This window comes from Microcebus murinus, chromosome 6, assembly GCF_040939455.1.
Source record: "Microcebus murinus isolate Inina chromosome 6, M.murinus_Inina_mat1.0, whole genome shotgun sequence".
NCBI classification, from domain to species: Eukaryota; Metazoa; Chordata; class Mammalia; order Primates; family Cheirogaleidae; genus Microcebus; species Microcebus murinus.
This window is the reverse complement of record NC_134109.1, coordinates 79,334,705-79,352,816: the sequence shown is the minus strand read 5'-3', so window position 1 is coordinate 79,352,816 and position 18,112 is coordinate 79,334,705. Positions and strand designations below refer to the sequence as shown.

The 18,112-nt window shown below is 42.4% G+C and overlaps 1 protein-coding gene across 2 annotated transcripts in view; it reads right to left on the bottom strand.

Moving 5' to 3' along the window:
- The window catches only part of EIF2AK4 (eukaryotic translation initiation factor 2 alpha kinase 4), a 96,701-nt gene that overhangs the window by 40,374 nt on the left and 38,215 nt on the right, over positions 1-18,112 (bottom strand). For both annotated transcript variants that reach the window (XM_012766389.2, XM_076004239.1), the window contains 9 exons: positions 17,105-17,211; positions 16,296-16,453; positions 12,569-12,999; positions 11,715-11,784; positions 8,901-8,984; positions 6,634-6,756; positions 3,661-3,765; positions 1,815-1,872; positions 1,178-1,257 (listed from right to left, as the gene is read on the bottom strand). In XM_012766389.2, the coding sequence (XP_012621843.2) occupies positions 1,178-1,257; positions 1,815-1,872; positions 3,661-3,765; positions 6,634-6,756; positions 8,901-8,984; positions 11,715-11,784; positions 12,569-12,999; positions 16,296-16,453; positions 17,105-17,211 (1,216 nt within the window). The remainder of the gene's footprint in view (positions 1-1,177; positions 1,258-1,814; positions 1,873-3,660; positions 3,766-6,633; positions 6,757-8,900; positions 8,985-11,714; positions 11,785-12,568; positions 13,000-16,295; positions 16,454-17,104; positions 17,212-18,112) is intronic.

The following is an 18,112-nucleotide window of genomic DNA, read 5'->3' as shown; positions in this document are numbered from 1 at the left end:
CATGGCTTTAAATCCTGTCTGTGTGCTGATGACTGTCAAATTTATGCCTCTGACTCTCAGCTTTCCCCTGAACTCAAGTCTTAGGTCTCTAACAACCTACTGGACATCTCTAATCGGATTTCTCATCAAGCATTTCAGACTAACATGCCTCAAACTGAATTTTCCTGCCATCTTTTCCTCCTTCCCTCAGGTTTCCTCACCTTGGTCAACTACCCTGCACCCAGGTGCTCCATGGCAGAAACCTGAGCCTTGGACTTATTCCCCTCCACTTCCTCACCAACATCCACTCCAATGGGAAAATCTCTCACCTTCCCCTCCTATACTGGCAAATTGCTCCCCATCTCTGCTGCTACCACTCCAGTTCCAGCTACCGGCCACCCCACCTGGACTTCCGCAGAGCCACCTGGCAGCAGCCAGAGTGAACTCTCTTGTTTGAGATTCTTCAACGGCTCCCTGTGCACTTTCTGTTAAACACACACTCCTTAGCCTGGCTCACCTGGCCTTGCGTGACCTGACCCCTGCCTTCTTTCCCAGTTCCACTTCATGCCTCTCCCCGTTGCTCGCCATGCTGTAACCACACTGACCTTCCTTTTGACTGTCTTAAACATGTCAAGCTCTCTCTCACCCACTCTTCATGTGTGCTGTTTCATCTGCTGCACCCCTTTGTCCCTCCCTGTCATTCTTCAGCCCCAACTTTGCATGGTTTGTCCCGTGTCACCCTTTATTCTGAATGCCATCCTCTCAGGGAGGTCTTCTCTGGTGAGTCATCTAAAAAGGATGCTCGCTACTGTTCTCTTGTCACCTCACTGTATTTTTTTCCTGCTTAGCCCTTGCCACGATTTGTTTTTTTTATTTTTTGCTTGTTTATCATCTGCTTAATCCACCACTGGGTAAGCTCCCTGAGGGCTGAGGCCTTATTCAAGTGACTGCCCGTTCCCTGTGTTCCTGGGACCTTGCCCAGGATAGGGTTCATCCACATTCTCCTCGGATGGACGGGTGGACTGTAAGCTCCTGGCAGTGCCAGCTTCAGTCACCATCCTCGGGAACCACGTGTTCTGCAAGGAGTGTGAACGAGCAACTATTCAGCTGCTAACTAAATCCCAAAGGCTGTGATCTTGATGCTCTTACTATGAGCTTACTCCTGAGACCTTTCCTTTCCCTCCCACAAATGCTGTACCTGGTTGTATGCAGATTTGGTGCTTCCTTGGACCTCTGGGCTTACATACAGAGCCGTGCCTACCATCCCCGTCAAATGACCTGTGTGGAGGAAAAGAGACGGAAAGCTTTCCAATCATAGGACTGAAAGATTTGGCAAATTAAAAATAATAATAATAAAAAAATGCTTGTTTCTTAAAAGTGAGGCATGGTCTGTCAACCTTCTGCACCAATCATAGGAAACAGCAGCATGCACTGCAGCAAATGAAACCCTAAGTCACACGTGGCCACACGCTCCATCCCACACAAGGATGTCTCTGCTGTTGCAGGGGAGGGGCCGTGCCGGATAAGAAGACCCCAGAGGGACCAGGTCATAAGGTGACCTCACAGTACCACCTGGGCCTAGACACAGTATGACTATCTACTCATGGGAGCCAACTATTCTAACTGAAGCTCCAATTTCTTCAAATTTGAAAGCACAATTAATACAGTGAAAAGGAAAAAAAAATTAAAGCATTTCCATGATTTTGTCAGTTTAATGAATAATTAAAATTTGCTTTAGAATAAAAACTTTACAAGTAAAAAGCAGGTTTCAGGTTGAGAAACTCTGCAGTCTTCTTTTTAGTACACGAATGAAGTATGGAGCCTTCTGGGTTTACCTGAAGGGTCTGATTTCATCGAGTGATCTCCCGCCTGATCGTCTTGTTTGCCGTCAGCCTGAAAACACAGGTAAGCCAGATACCCAGTCAAAACGTTGTATTATTCTAAAGGGCTGGCCTTTCCATTTCTAAATGAATACTGACTGAAAAAAATATGACATGGAAATCAGAATAATTATAATAATGCTTTTTTTGAATCTTATTATTTTTTTTATTTAGCTAACCCACTAATGCAGGGCTCACAGGAAATCCACTGAGCTCAAGAGGGAGGAGGGCAACTCACTACACAACTCTTTCTTCAAGGCAGAAATACCCCAAAGTTTCTAGAAAGCAATTAACTTTCACGTTGCAAATGCCAAAGCAGAATCTGTTTTCTAAAATGTGAGGGTTTATTAAAACCAACTACAAATTAATCTTTCTCCTTTCCCATCACTCTTACTTTCTCTGGGTCAGTTTTTACTCTTCTCTCCTAGAGGCTGGTCCCCAAACCTGCTCACTGTCACTCGCTAACACCTCCCAGGCAGCCTCGCCGTCCTCCACTAGATCTGCATCAGGGTTGCCTCGAGCAACGCCCTAAATCACTGTTGTCATGACTTCATGCCACAGGTTCCTGTTACAAGTACCGGCATGGACAGCAGCAGCTCCTGCCTTCTCAGTGCCAGGCAGCGTTCCAGGTGCTCTGCCTGCATTCTCATCTTACCTTGCTGACGACTCTTTGAGGTAGGCACTGGTATTCGGCACATTTTACAGAGGAGGTATTAAGAAGTTAATCACTTTGTGCAAGATCATGCCACAAAGCAGTGGCAGAGATAAGACTCTACTCCAGGTCAGGGGGACTCCAGAGCCTGTGCTCTTAACAAACGCACTCTACGACAGCTTTCCAGATGTCAAGGCAAATTCTTTATTTTAGGGATCAAGATCTCTGTCATCTGGCCCTTCCTTGGTCTCAGCATTCTTCAGCGTGCCCCCGTTCTGGTCAGGACCACGTCCTCACTGTCCCTCTCCCGCCTCTCAACTCCTAACCTCGCCTTCTAGTTTGGCCCCCGTGGCTGTTCTCACCATTAATCCAAGTCCTGTTTTCCTTCTCTGCCCACCCTTGGAGTTAACTGCATTTCCTAGAGATCTTGGTGTCTAGTAACTCTGGCTTGAGATATGGAATAAAATGCCCCCTCGAGGCCCGCCGCCTACAAGACTGCCCACCCTCCAGTGACGCCCCGACCACCCGGCATCCGCCCTCAATCTCCCCTGCACCTCCCGGTTCCAGTCAACGAGACAACCTGCTGGTCTTCGAACAGCCATGTCTGCTCACCGCAGGGCCTTTGCTTATGCTGTGCCTCCCCTCTGGGACCCCCCGCCCCGGTGTCACCACGGCCTACCCTCAACCTTGGCCCGCTGGACTTCCCACCCTTCCTTCGAGGCCATCTGAAATGCTGTCTTTATACAGCCTTTCCTGATCCTCACGACCGTATGTTCTCCTGCTGTTTTATGTTTTTGAGCTTCATTTCCCCAAACTAACTAAAAGCCATCCAAGCATAAAGCATCTGGCCCAGTGCCAGGCATGGTAGATCAAAATACCAAATTATTTCATAAAGTATTATATGCTTTTGACTTAAATATTGTTCACAAGCCAATAATTTTATGTCCCTCAAGTGGAACGCTCTCGCTAAGATGTATTTCATTTCAAAGCCTGAAAGATCATCTGTGCCCCTTCGGGCACGGTATAATTTCCTGAGGATTACACAGCAGAGTTCAGTGAACTCCACTATCCTTTCTTCTAACACTTTCAGGATTATCAAGGCATCTGGGTCTATTTTTGGGGGAACAGTCTAATTTTTAAAATACTCACAGCAAAGGCTAGATGGTCTGTTGCCAAACCAAAATCACCTATTTTCACATGGTCATCGGAATCCAAAAAAATGTTGACAGGCTTCAAATCCCGGTGAATCATTCCCTGTTGGAAAAGAGAAGAAATCAACAATGCTTCTCACGCATGGTTTATAGGTATACCTGTTTTCTACGTTGAAAGGCCCACCTAATGATGAAAACCGGATGGGATCTTCTCTCAGGGACCACCCTGGCCCAGGCTGTCTGGCCAATGCACCATGTCCCGACTGTCCTTTACCGTCTATAACATCCCCAGCCAGTTCTGCCTGGGTGCACCCTGATCACGTGAACACCAAAGGATTCCCTGTGGCATCCAAGGCCCCTTCCATTGGGTTCACTAAATTATCTTTTGCTCTGCTGCATCACAAAGCCCCTGCTCTGGTCAGGGAGACGTGCCATTTTCATTCCTTCCTTTGCATTACTTCCCCTACCGAGGACACCCTTTCAGTTCTCCACTCATTGGAATTGTGGCAACGCTGGCCGAGTGCCAACTCATCTGTGAGACTTCCACAGAGATCCTAACAATTCAGCTTTGCATGCCCAGCACACATAGTAGGTGGTCAACGAGTACTTGTTTCCTGAACCCTGCTTTCTCCTCTTCCTAATGGCTCATAATGCTTATTGCTTCATGGATTAATAGAAAATAATTAAATGAAATAAAAATACTTTATTGTATGATCTCATTTACCATCACGTGGAGGTAAATTCTGGCTCCCTCCAAAAACAAGAAGTCTCTCTCAAGCATGGGGTCTGTCACATACTTGTGCCTCCCTGTATTTCTAGGTGTGGCACAGCATAAGACAGCCAGCGAATGGTTAGCAAACACTGAATAAATTAGATGGAGAGGAAGAGAGCAGAGGAAGCGTGGCTGTAGGACTTCAGGATGATATTACAGTCATAGAGCCCTAATGGCCCTCATTAGAATTCATTTTTATTTCCCACCTTGAAAATTCTGCTTCCACCAAATCATTTATACACTAGACGTGTAAATTATAGCCCTCTTTTCTCAGAATAAATGTGGTACAGTATAAACATTTTAAGGTGAAAGAAAATTGAGGCAAAGGAAAAAACTGATATATTTATACTGGCTAATGCATCAGACAGTCCAATTTTTAATGTGTAAGCAGTGTTTCATCCTGAAGCTAAGTCCATTAGCATTTATACTATAATGGCAATTTCTAGCTTTAAAATCACATTTTATACATGTGACAAGTGTTACTCAGAGTCTCATTTCCCTCCTTGCTAGATGACTTTCTGGTTTCTCCACGTTCCTAGGAAGGGCAGTACTGATTCAGTTAGAATCAAATAACTTGGCAGGTATTAATCACACTCTTGCTCTATTCTAAACCACTCAAGGAATCATCTTCACATTCATGTTCAAGTATTTCTTCCTCACCCAGAGGTTGGCAAGCTTTTTCTGTAAAGGGCCAGATAGTAAATATTTAGGCTTTACAAGCTATACAGTCCCTGTTGCAACTATTCAAATCTGTTGTTCTGGCAAAAAACAGCTATAGGCTCTTTGTAAGAAAATGAGCATGGATATCTTCCAATAAAACTTTATTGATGGGCTGGGCGAGGTGGCTCATGCCTGTAATTCTAGCACTCCGGGAGGCTGAGGCAGGAGGATTGCTCAAGGTCAGGAGTTTGAAACCAGCCTGAGCAAGAGCCAGACCCCATCTCTACTAAAAATAGAAAGAAATTAATTGGCCAACTAAAAATATATAGAAAAATTAGCCGAGCATAGTGGTACATGCCTGTAGTCCCAGCTACTTGGGAGGCTGAGGCAGGAGTATTGCTTGAGCCCAGGAGTTTGAGGTTGCTGTGAGCTAGGCTGATGCCACGGCACTCTAGGCAACAGAGTGAGACTCTGTCTCAAAAAAAAAAAAAATTTATTGATGGACACTGAAATTTGAATTTCACATAATTTTTATCATGAAATATTCTTTTGATTTGTAAACAACCACTTAAAAATATACAAGCCATTCTTAGCTCACTGTCCATACAAAAACAGGTGGTGGGTTGGATTTGACCCGTGGCCATAGTTTGCTGATCCCTGTTCTATCAGTGTTTTATTTTATATTTTATTATTCTATTCTATTCTAATGGCACAGTGGCTCATGCCTGTAATCCTAGTAGTCTGGGAGGCTGAGGTAGGAGGATCGCTTGAGCTAGGGAGTTCAAGACCAGCCTGAGCATGAGCAAGGCCCCATCTCTACTTAAAAAAAAAAGAAAAGAAAAAGAAAAATTAGCCAGGCATCAGGTTGTATGCCTGTAGTCTCAACTACTCAGGAGGCTGAGGCAAGAGGATTGGTTGAGCCCAGGAGTTTGAGGTTGTAGTGAGCTAAGATCATGCCACCACACTCTAGCTGGGGGAGTGAGACTCTGCCTCAAAAAAAAAAACAAGATACTTTGCACTATTTTCTTGTCTTTTGACAGTTTGTTCTGTTTCATACAAAAATAGATTACCTCAATATACCCATAGTTTCCTATTTCAGTTTTTCTTCATTTACACATTTGATTTTTTTTTTTTTTTTTTTTTGAGATAGAGTCTCACTTTGTTGCCCAGGCTAGAGTGAGTGCCGTGGCGTCAGCCTAGCTCACAGTAACCTCAATCTCCTGGGCTCAAGCAATCCTACTGCCTCAGCCTCCCGAGTAGCTGGGACTACAGGCATGCGCCACCATGCCCGGCTAATTTTTTGTATATATATTTTTAGTTGGTCAATTAATTTCTTTCCATTTTTGGTAGAGATGGGGTCTTGCTCTTGCTCAGGCTGGTTTCGAACTCCTGACCTCGAGTGATCCACCTGCCTCGGCCTCCCAGAGTGCTAGGATTACAGGCGTGAGCCACCGCGCCCGGCCTACGTTTTGATTTTTTTATTCAGTCATAAATTCACATAAATGTAAGTTTTCAGATACAAAATGTTGTGAAGTTTACTTTCTCATGGATATAAGCTAATCCATCCAGAATCTCTCGAAAAAGCCTCCAGAGTCTGACGGTGTCTCGGTACAGGCCCTGGTCAATGGTGTCACGTAAAGTGCTCTTTTCACAGTACTCCATCTGCAGACAGGACAAACGAGGCAGAATTTGATTAGACAAAAGTTTAAGTTTAAGAGCGTAATTGCAATTAATGTAATCCTCCATTTTAAAACTTGTACCATGGATTTTAAACAGTTATGGGAAAAGATTCGATTTTCTACATTGAAGAAAAAAACCAAGAGTATTACAAAATTACCTTGGGAGTAAATATGCATTTGTTAATGATAATGTTAATAATGCTAATAACCAACCACATTAAAAATACAGGCCGGGCGCGGTGGCTCACGCCTGTAATCCTAGCTCTCTGGGAGGCCGAGGTGGGCGGATTGCTCGAGGTCAGGAGTTCGAAACCAGCCTGAGCAAGAGCGAGACCCCGTCTCTACTATAAATAGAAAGAAATTAATTGGCCAAATAATATATATAGAAAAAATTAGCCGGGCATGGTGGCGCATGCCTGTAGTCCCAGCCACTTGGGAGGCTGAGGCAGAAGGATTGCTTGAGCCCAGGAGTTTGAGGTTGCTGTGAGCTAGGCTGACGCCACGGCACTCACTCTAGCCTAGGCAACAAAGTGAGACTCTGTCTCAAAAAAAAAAAAAATACATAGGGGGCAAATATGCATAGTCTAGCATCCCAACGTAACCATTTTTTATCTTCTGTATTATTGTTCTTTAAAAAAATAAGACTTGTTTAAAAACCTTGTCACAAATAATATGAAAAAACTGAGAATGCAGTAAAATTTTATTTATTGTTTTATAAGATTGCTTCCAAACCCAAATTTACAAAAAGGGCTAATTAATCTAATGATGTCATTAGCCTTTCTTATTTGTACATTAAAGACAAATGACCTTCAAGTCTAAAGCAAAACACTGTAAATATTAAAACATTCAAGAAGAGTCTCTTTCTCACCCCTTTGTGGGTGTATTAATGTATCAGAAAACAATGCGGCATTATTTAAATCTTAAATCAACACGTAGCATTTGATTTGTGAAAGTAGTAGCTTATATGTTTCAACCAGTGCCAGAGTTGAGATTTTTTATGAAGAACAATTCGTTTTTTTTAAAGAGAGAAAGATCAGCCCTCATTCTCTCGCCCTCAGAGAGACCGTACGCAAATTCTGACTCATCCTCCAGGTCTGAGTCGGGGCCTCACACGGCCTTCTCTGACGCCCACACCAGGATTCTACTGAGCCTCCAGTGCACCTGCTTGTGTATTTCTGTCTCATTGGAACTGTTTAGGGGGTAATGGCACATAATGGACACTCAATAAATAGTGGTTTTGGGGAAGAACGTTTTATTATCTGTGTAAGTGATACCTCAAAGATATTTATGTCAGGGAATACCTAAAACCAGCTCCAACTTCAGGAGAGCAACCACCTAATTAGTCCCTTTTGAAACACTTTAATTGTCTGAGGGTTCCTTTCTCCCCACAGTACTGTATTTCATATTTAAAGATTTGCCTAATTGCAGTTAGGGCGGAAAACACCAACGCCCCATAGGACTGTTCACCTGGGGCAGAGGAAAGACCTCTTCTCTGGCTACGGCCGTCCCTCTGCTGGCAGGGCCCACCCCTGCCCAGGATGCTGCGGCTTAGGCAGGTGAGCAGGCCAAAGGCTGGGCTTCTTTTCAGTAATGCCTCATTGGAACTGGTCTGCCTATGGCACTTGTTTCCCAGAGATTCCTAAGGCTCTCGCACGCATACGCACGTGTGCGCATCATACCTTACTTGTTCAGATTCAGCTCACTAGACAAGGTGGAGTTTCTGTGCACACGCACTCTAGCATTTATGGAACTCAGATATGGTTCTAAGAACTTCACACATGTCACCTCATTTATCCTTTACAAGTCTATGAGATAGCTATAATTATTTAATTTATTGATGGGGAAACGGAGGCACAGGATGCTGAATACCTTGCCTGAGCTCACATAGCCACGACAGGTGGATCCAGGATGTGAACTTCCACAGCCCGAGCCCAGAGCCACTCTATGGTGCCTCCTGATATGCTACAGGAAAGCTTGAGTTCAAAGGTAAGGGAAAAGAGGCCAATTAATCTTTGTTAGTGCCAGTGAGCCTTCTTCTCTCCATCGTCTTATTCCAGCATCCTGAAACATGCCCACCAGCCACTACTGGGTGTTGCTGTGTCACCGAGCTATACACTAGGACCTCACCTGGATATACAGGTAGTGTACAGCCTCGGTTGTCCCTGATGGCTCACTTTCATGGCAGCCATTCTTTTTGTCGCAGTCTTCATCCTAACCCGAGAGGAACACACAAGAACTCAATCAGGGGTGAAATTAAATGAGATCATCACCATCATTAAGTATTTGTGCTCACCCCCCACATCCATGGCCACCTTAGTGCCTTAGGGGGAGGTCAGTTAGCAGAACACAACCACTGTCCATTAGAAGCTCACAGCATTTTCAAGGCAAGTTTGTTATTACCAGAATCCTCTGTATAGTGTATAGGTCTGTCGCTACACAAAATAACGATGGGGAAGATAGAAAACAGGTAGGTATTGAAGATGTGTAATCTATAGAAAGACTCCTTGCCATGTCAGTTCTTTCTCCTCATTGGTATCCTTCTATGGATAAGATGGGCAGAATGCCCAAGAATGGAAAAATAAGCACCACATGTTCTAACCAGCAAATTGGTATTAATTGATCAACACATATGTGGACATATAGGAATAATATCTATCGGGTGTTGGGCAGGTGGTGGGGGGAGGGAATGGGTATATACATACATAATGAGTGTGATGCGCACCAACTGGGGGATGGACACGCTTGAAGCTCTGACTCAAGGGGGGAGGGGGCAAGGGAAATATACATAACCTTAACATTTGTATCCCCATAATATACTGGGAAAAAAAAAAAAGAAGGGCAGAATGTATGCAGGCTGACATTTTAAGGCTTCAGTTTTTTTTTTTTTTTTTTTTTTTTTTTTTTTTTTTTGAGACAGAGTCTCACTTTGTTGCCCGGGCTAGAGTGAGTGCCGTGGCGTCAGCCTAGCTCACAGCAACCTCAAACTCCTGGGCTCGAGTGATCCTTCTGCCTCAGCCTCCCGGGTAGCTGGGACTACAGGCATGCGCCACCATGCCCGGCTAATTTTTTATATATATATATCAGTTGGCCAATTAATTTCTTTCTATTTATAGTAGAGACGGGGTCTCGCTCAGGCTGGTTTTGAACTCCTGACCTTGAGCAATCCGCCCGCCTCGGCCTCCCAAGAGCTAGGATTACAGGCGTGAGCCACAGCGCCCGGCCTAAGGCTTCAGTTTTATTGGAATACCTTCCTTTGGTGGCAGGCTTACTTTGGAAACAGAAGACTAGAAATCCATCCTTAGCTAAAACAACTCCAGTGTGACCACATTATCAAAGGGCACACTGCCCTTAGGGCTACATCCTTGAAGAACAAGCACTCAGCTGCCACTTGCAGTGAACGATCCTCTGGACTACTTTTGCGTATAATTAATCTGTTCGTCCCCTACAGCTAATTTCCTTTCTAATACATGATATCTTTTCTTAAAAACAATTCTTTTTTCTTGATAGATGTATTTGAATACTTTTATCCTTAAGTATAGAAAAAGCATCTGTTGGTATTTGCTCATTTCTGATTTAGGTTTTCTTGAGGAAAAGTTTTTCAACCTTTTACTTTTATCAAAGAAAAAAAAAGAAAACCTCTGCTCTGGAAACATTTAATTTATGTACTCTGGGGATTATCTGTAGAAGATTAATCTCTTAGAGGCTTCTACTCATCAATTAGAATGCCCATGGGATGCTGCCCTTAACTGAGCAAAACCAGGATTGTAAATCTGGTGCCCCCATAATAATTACATGCATAACTCATGCTAAAACTATAACTTCTGCTTTAGCAGCAGCTGAGATTATTTATGCTATTAATATTACTCAAAGTTAAATTTATAATTATTACATTTACACTGAGAGGCGTTTAAGATGATTTTAATTGATAAGGAAAGTACTTATAAAAACACACTGTCTCAGGATTAGGAAGTGGACATGAAAAAATAAAAATAAAAAAACACATTGGCTAATGCATTCAAGCCTCCTTCAAATCTATTGAACTTCTTATTTAAGAGTTTTCATTTAGGTTTTTCTTTATCTACTATGAATATACCCTTATAATACTCGTAATTACATTTTTATTTCTGGTAATACAGTCATTGTATTCAGCCCCCCATTGCAGAATGCTTCCTTGCAGCAACAGCTAACAGCCTTAGCAGTTAAAAAGCTCCACGCCCAGCACAGAGGGACACTGCTGGCCTGGATGGAGGAAGTCGCAGAATCAAGTGTGTTTCAAGGCCTGGAGCAGTGCTTTCCAAACTTTTCTGACCATGATCCACATGAAGAAATACATTTTACATCACACCCATACACACAACCATAAGGGAAAAATTCCATAAACAAAGTTTACCTTCACTATAAGTATGATGCAATTTTGGTATTCTCTACTCCTCTACAGTATTAAAAATAAAATAAAGCTGGTTGTGACCCTCTATACTGATTTCATAACCTATTATAGTATCATGATACACAGTGTTAAAACACCGTTCTAGAGGATGGTCCATGAAAATAAGGAATTGAGATTAATTGATGTGGGACAGACCAAGGTAATTCTGTCATTAGGCTGTTTAATTTGCATTCAATTCTTTTCCCCAATAATTTAGTTTCCCAAAATCCTCTAGGAAATTGTTTTCATCACACACACAAAAACGCAGTGTCTCAATTTACTTCTCTCTTCTAAAAGTAGGTATGCTTCATTATATAAATAAAGGCCTATATACAAACACAAGTTGCATATATTTGAAATGAATGATAGTTTCTACATCTGCATATCAGATTAAGACTTTAATATTTTATATGAGGTTTGTGATATCAGATGTCTGTTTCCTTTTATCAGGTGTTAGCTTCCTTATACTCCTACCTTATGATGAATAAAATGGTAATTTCTATGTATATATTTACCTGATTCTGGCTTTTACTGTTCTCATCTTCATTGTCAAAGATGATATCACTTTCAGAATCTGAAGCAGGTCTTAAAAAGAGAAATAGAGAAATACTAAAGAAACCAAAATTCCTGCAGTAATTCTAAAAATTGACACTTGTTAATTACTGGAAAGCACAAGAGGCCAGAGACATTGTATCATGACCCCCCAGGCATCAATCTACTTACCATATCATGCTGATCTGTACTCAATATTACACAAAACACAGAACTCTTGATTTAAATAAAAACTAGCCAGATTCAATTTCCTGAAAAAATTTAATAGCTAAGAGTTATGATAAATTGTATCCAACTGGATATAGTAAAATCATGAAAGTAACTGACGAAGGTGGATTCTGAGATGCATAAACTTTAGGATCATAATTATTGGTTTGGTACCTTTTTTTTGAAAGGTACCTGACACTATATCAAGACTCCAGATTAGTTCTTAAAATGTTCCAGAGTTGGAAGCCCTTATCTAAAGAATGCCCTATAAGAAATTTTATTAAATGTATTAAGATGAGATTTTGGAAGTAATGTCTATTTTTCCTTTCTCCGGGGCTTGGATTTTGAAGGTCTTTCGAAGACAGTAATTTTTATTTTTCCTTTCTTCAGGGCTTGAACTTTAAAGATCTTTTGAAGACAGTAGGGGAAAAAAAATCCTTTGGATTACATTTGGTTACTCTCTGAAAGTGGGTCTCCTGAGTTGTGTGCGTGCGTGTTTTAAGCATGGTCAACACAACAGGATTTCTAAATGAACCCCCTTTTCCCGTGGCATGGGCTTGCAGGGGAGTAAAGCTTGGGGGTGCAGCCCGGCCCGCGCCCACACCCTTACAGGAAGGACTGCGAGAAGACGCCCTCCAGCTCGTCCTCATCGTCCTCCTCGTCGCTGCTGGAGCCCGGGCCGGCGGCGGGGAAGCGGGCGCTAGCCGAGCGCTCGCCCGAGGTGCTCCACTCCACCGAGCTGCTGAGGATGGGCGGCGGCGCGGCGGCCTCCACGCTGTCGGGGCTGTCGGGGGCGCACGCCGGCTGCCCGCGGGCGGCTGGCCCGTCCCTGGCCAAGGGCCCGGAGGTCGGGGGCGGCGTCCCCGGGCCCGCCGGGCGCTCATGGCGCTCGATCCAGGCGTTGTAGTAGCGCACGATGTTCTCATGGTGCAGGCGCGACAGCAGCGTGACCTCGCCCTTGATCCTGCGGAAGTGCCTGCTGGCCGGGTTGATGGGGATGCGCTTCACCGCGTAGCAGCAGCCGTCCAGCTTGTTCTGCACCTGCCGCGCAGCAAGGGGAAGGGGCCGTGTGTCAGTCACTCGGAACCGTGCACAAAGGTCACCCCCGCCCCTCCCAAGGAGAACCTGGAGTTCTAAATGAGACCCAACGGCTACAGTGAAGAACCACGTCTTAAAACTTTTAAACTGAAGAAAGCCTCCACTGCCCCAGAATTTAGAAAACAGTGCACCCGGATCTAGACATATTTAGCTTGCTAGGAGACCCTGGGGAAAACATAAGCTTCATTTTAGATCATTAATTTTATTGACAAGTGCTTGCCTGCTTTTCCAATATCATGTCTGCTATCCAAATTTCCAAATAAATCTTGGTTTTAAAGTAAAAAGTATTTTCTAAAGTCAGTGTAAGGTTTCAGCCAGGCAGGGTGGCTCATGCCTGTAATCCTAGCACTCTGGGAGGCCGAGGCGGGAGGATCACTCAAGGTCAGGAATTCGAGACCAGCCTGAGCAAGAGACCTGTTTCTACTAAAAATAGAAAGAAATTATCTGGACAACTAAAAATATGTATTAAAAAATTTGGCCAGGCATGGTGGCGCATGCCTGTAGTCCCAGCTACTCGGGAGGCTGAGGCAGGAGGATTGCTTGAGCCCAGGAGTTTGAGGTTGCTGTGAGCTGGGCTGATGCCATGGCACGTTAGCCTGGGCAACGGAGACAGACTCTGTCTCAAAGAAATAAAAAATAAATAAATAAATAAATAAAAACAAATAAAGTCAGTGTAAGGTTTCAGATGATGATTTTAGTTTCTCTGATCTTTTTTTAACACTTAAAGTCACTAAAGACAAATTAAACTCTGAAAATTTTAATAGACCTGAATGCAAATGCTAATTCCTTGATTTATAAAGCTGTGTGAACTTGGGCAAATTATTTAATTTCCTGAGGCTCAATTTTCTTATCTATAAAATGGTATTTACACCACTTCCACTACTCCTAACAGTGACTATAAGGATTAAACAAGAGAACGTGGGGACGACTCTTGTGTCAAGGCCTCAGAGAAAGGCGATTAGCTTAGTGAAGAACAGCAATGGCTACTAACACAACTGCTGCCCACTGATTCTGTTATATAACTAAGATTTCTGATTGACAATGTGTTTTGAAAATAGAGCAATACAAAGAAGAACACAATAAAATAATAAAAACACAAGAAAAAGTTGCAAAGGCAAGTCTCCGTGTCTTACACGGAGGCATCCTTATGCTGGGCAGTTTTCACTGTGTAATTGGGCAGAAGTAACTTTTATAAAACTCTGTTCACTGAAACATTCCTGTCCCAACCGTGCAGGTCAACTGAGGTGACCATATACTCTAGAAAAGCAATAAGTGGCCATGGGTGGCAGGAGAAAGTAGTTGTTTACAAAACAAAACGGAGCATTATTCTCTTGTTTAGCCCACAGGTTTCAATTAGACTATTAAAATTACTAGGAATAAGAAAGGAGTACTATAAAATTGAGTTTCAGATAATCTTTTTTTTGTGTCAAAATAGTGACAAGAACACATGCTTTGGAGTACAACAGATGTGGGTCTGAATGCTGCTTTCATCTCGTCGTAGATGTGTGTAACTTCAGGCAAAGGACATTACCTCTCTGAGCCTCAGTTCCTTCATCTGGAAAATGGGGATCATATCTATCTCATAAGAATGTCCTGAGATTGAAAGACAAGGTTTGTAAGCCACTTGGTACACCACCTGAAATATGGAATGTGCTCCAAAAAAATGATAAACTGTGTTCTTTTACTGCTACATTAATAGGGAAGTGGGCGTGGGGGAGGTTTCAGCATTGCCTATCAGTATTATGTCTCAGGACACATCATCCACACTATGACTCACTGACCAGACTGTGGGGTCTGGCACGTGCTACACTGGAAACTCCCAGGAGTTTGAAAAGAAACATATGCGGTAATGGGTCAAACTGCTGACGAACTGCTGCCAGATCACTGGACAGACTGAATGAGAGCTTAAATTACTTAGATATTTTTGTTTTATGGACTTACCAATCATTTTTAAGTACTTATAAGGAAATAAAGTTTGTTAATGTTTTATATTCAGGAATCTAAAATATAATGAAGTTAAAGGACTTGACCGAAATGACATTATGAATTAAAAGGATAGTACAAGCTTCAATCATCTCCTCCTCTTAAAGATAAATACAATCTTTCTGATCAGGATACCTATTTTGCTTAAGATTGTCTTTTTTTTTTTTTTTTTTTTTACCGCAGAACAACTAATTTAATTCTTTTTTCAGTGTAAAAGTCCTCCACAGTAATAGTAATTATGCTTCTTAATAATACTTCTCAGAATCCTAAATAGACATATGCCCCACTGATGGTGGGTCACTTTCATGTGTGAAAGATGACATGTGCCTTACAACATTAATCTTGGTCTCCTAAGTTCAAAAAGAATAGATTATATATAAAAATAGCTGAAACCTCTTTCCACAAGGGGCAGACAATAATAAAAGTCAACCAAATAGACTATAATGAAGAAAGGAAGACCTAACAACAGCGCAGCTTAATAACACATCACTACTTTTCCATCTCAGTAAGAGCTGAAAAATAAAGGCCATCAAGACCATCTGGGGCTCTTTCCCAGTTTGAATTCCATCTCTGTTCTAACTTTGGAGCCCTTTTCTCTACAGCAACTCTAACAGCAAATGGAAGAAAACCACAATTTTCTTTTTGAAGCAAATTACACAAAGCTGTTCTTTGCATAGAGGCCCTAACTCCACTTGAAGTGCTATTGTAATCATATGTTTTTCATGTTAATGCTCTATGAATCAAGCAAGGAAAGACGAATGATGCATTCTCTTTGTTTTTTGAGATAGAGTCTCACTCTGTCACCAGGGCTAGAGTGCAGCGCCATCATCATAGCTCACAGCAACCTCAAACTCCTGGGCTCAAGCAATCCTCCTGCCTCAGCCTCCCGAGTAGCTGGGACTATAGGCATGTGTCACCACACCCACCTAATTTTTCTGTTTTTTGTAGAGGCGAAGTTTCACTGTTGCCGAGGCTGGTCTCAAATTTATGACCTCAAGCAATCCTCCCACTTTGGCCTCCCAAAGTGCTAGATTATAGGCGTGAGCCACCGCATCTGGCCTGGTGCATTCTTAAATGTGTCCAGTGTAACTTTAAATAAAGCCTTTAATTCCAGGAAGGTGAAGATGATCTTAGTTTCTAATAGTTATACTCACTTTCCTCCCCACCCCCAAAATAAAAGTCAAGTACATAAGTCTTTGTGGAAATGAAACAGGGAAGAAACTCTAAGAGGGACTGGGGACAGCTCTGTATCACACCTTGATGACAGCTCCAAAAGCTCCTTTGCCAAGAAGCTGTATTTCTTCAAACTCAATGAAGTATCGGGAAAACTGTCTCTGTGTCTCACTAAAGAATGCAGCACTTGGTAGCCGGTTGCTGGGAATAACAGTCTCAACATAATCTTGTCCTCCAGAATCTGAGATGAAACAAAGGGTAAGAGGCAAATGAGGCATGAGAAATATAGCAAGAGCTACAACAGTCAGAAAGACACAAGCACTAGAAGAAGGAGTGCCAACTAGTATTTTGAAAAAGTAGCTCTAACCAGAGCAAAGCTTTAACACTTTCCCTTACCTTGTCCTCCTTAAAGTAGGCAGAAACACACACACACACACACACACACACACACACACACACACACACACACACACACACACAATTAGACCAAGTTTACAGATGAGGGTAACAGAGAGTAAGTGACTGATTATATAGAGCTAAAACCTAAACCTAGGTCTCCTGATCCATCCCAGTCTCTACTGAGGTTCCTTAACCTGAAAGGTGGCAAGAAAAACCTAGTTACACGGCAATAAGGGTGACCTGATGGGAAGGGTGACTGAAGACTAAAAGAGGCTACACCAATAGATGTTCCATCAAGTAGAAACTGGAAAAAGCAGGGTAGCAAAACAGTTCCATGCACATAGCACACATCAAAACAATGGATTTTTATGTAGCTCAGCATAAAGTAGATAAATAATCTGTGCAGTTCCTTCTGGTTTTAGGTTCATATATACTTTCAAAATAACTGAATGTCAAACAGGGCATCAAAAAAAAAGAATGGTACTGGACTCACCTTCAGGACTCTGTTCCACTAAAGGCGTTTTTGGCTGAGGATTTATAAATCTGTGTTTCAACAGCTGCTGAGGACTCCATCTTTCCTTGTCATCCAAGCAAACACACCTCATGAGAGGGAAGGAAGAATCTTAGCAACACACAAAATCAATGCTAACCTGTTTAATCCAAGGCATTTAACTATGGGTTTATTTTTTAAAGATGCACATCAGAGAATTCATGTTAATCATGAACCAAATGCACTCATAAGTGAATTTAAATTAATAAACATTCTTGCAGGATTTATATGCCGAGTGCCAGGCTGAGGGCTTGTAGGGAATCAAAAAAACAGTGCAATCTCTAGAGACAGGAATAACAAAATTTTAAATGTCTAAGATAGCACAGATAGGCTACATATTTTCACTCCCATTAACAGGATAATGCCTTGCCATGCCTAACTAAGCCTTTCTGGGGACCAGTCATTAAGCAAGTTTTCCAAAGACAAAAGCCAGGCAGAGTGGCACATGCCTGCTACTTGGGAGGGTGAAGTGGGAGGATTGTTTGAGGCCAGGACTTCAACGCTACAGTGAGCTATGATCATGCTATTGCACTCCTATACTCCTGCACTCCAGGCTGGGTGACAGAGTAAGACTCTGTCTCTAAAAAACTAAAAATTAAAAAATACAAAGCAAATCACATAGCTGACGCAGGGTTGTGGATCACTATGATAAACTTTAGATGAAGCCTATTCATCACAGTATGAAGTTGGAAACACTGAAGGAATACTTTTTAAAGTCCCACATTTTACCACATATTTTCTTTTAATCCTCATCCCTTGAACCCTGAACCTATTAACTTACTATGTAATGTTGTAATAAACATTTTTTGTTTTGTTTTTTAATGAGTAAAAACAAGCCATATCCTAAATCCAGGGGTTCTCAAAGTGGGGTCCCTGACCAGCATCATTAGTATCGCCTTGGAATTTGTTAGAAATACAAATTCTACTCAACCCCTGAGCTAGTAAATCAGA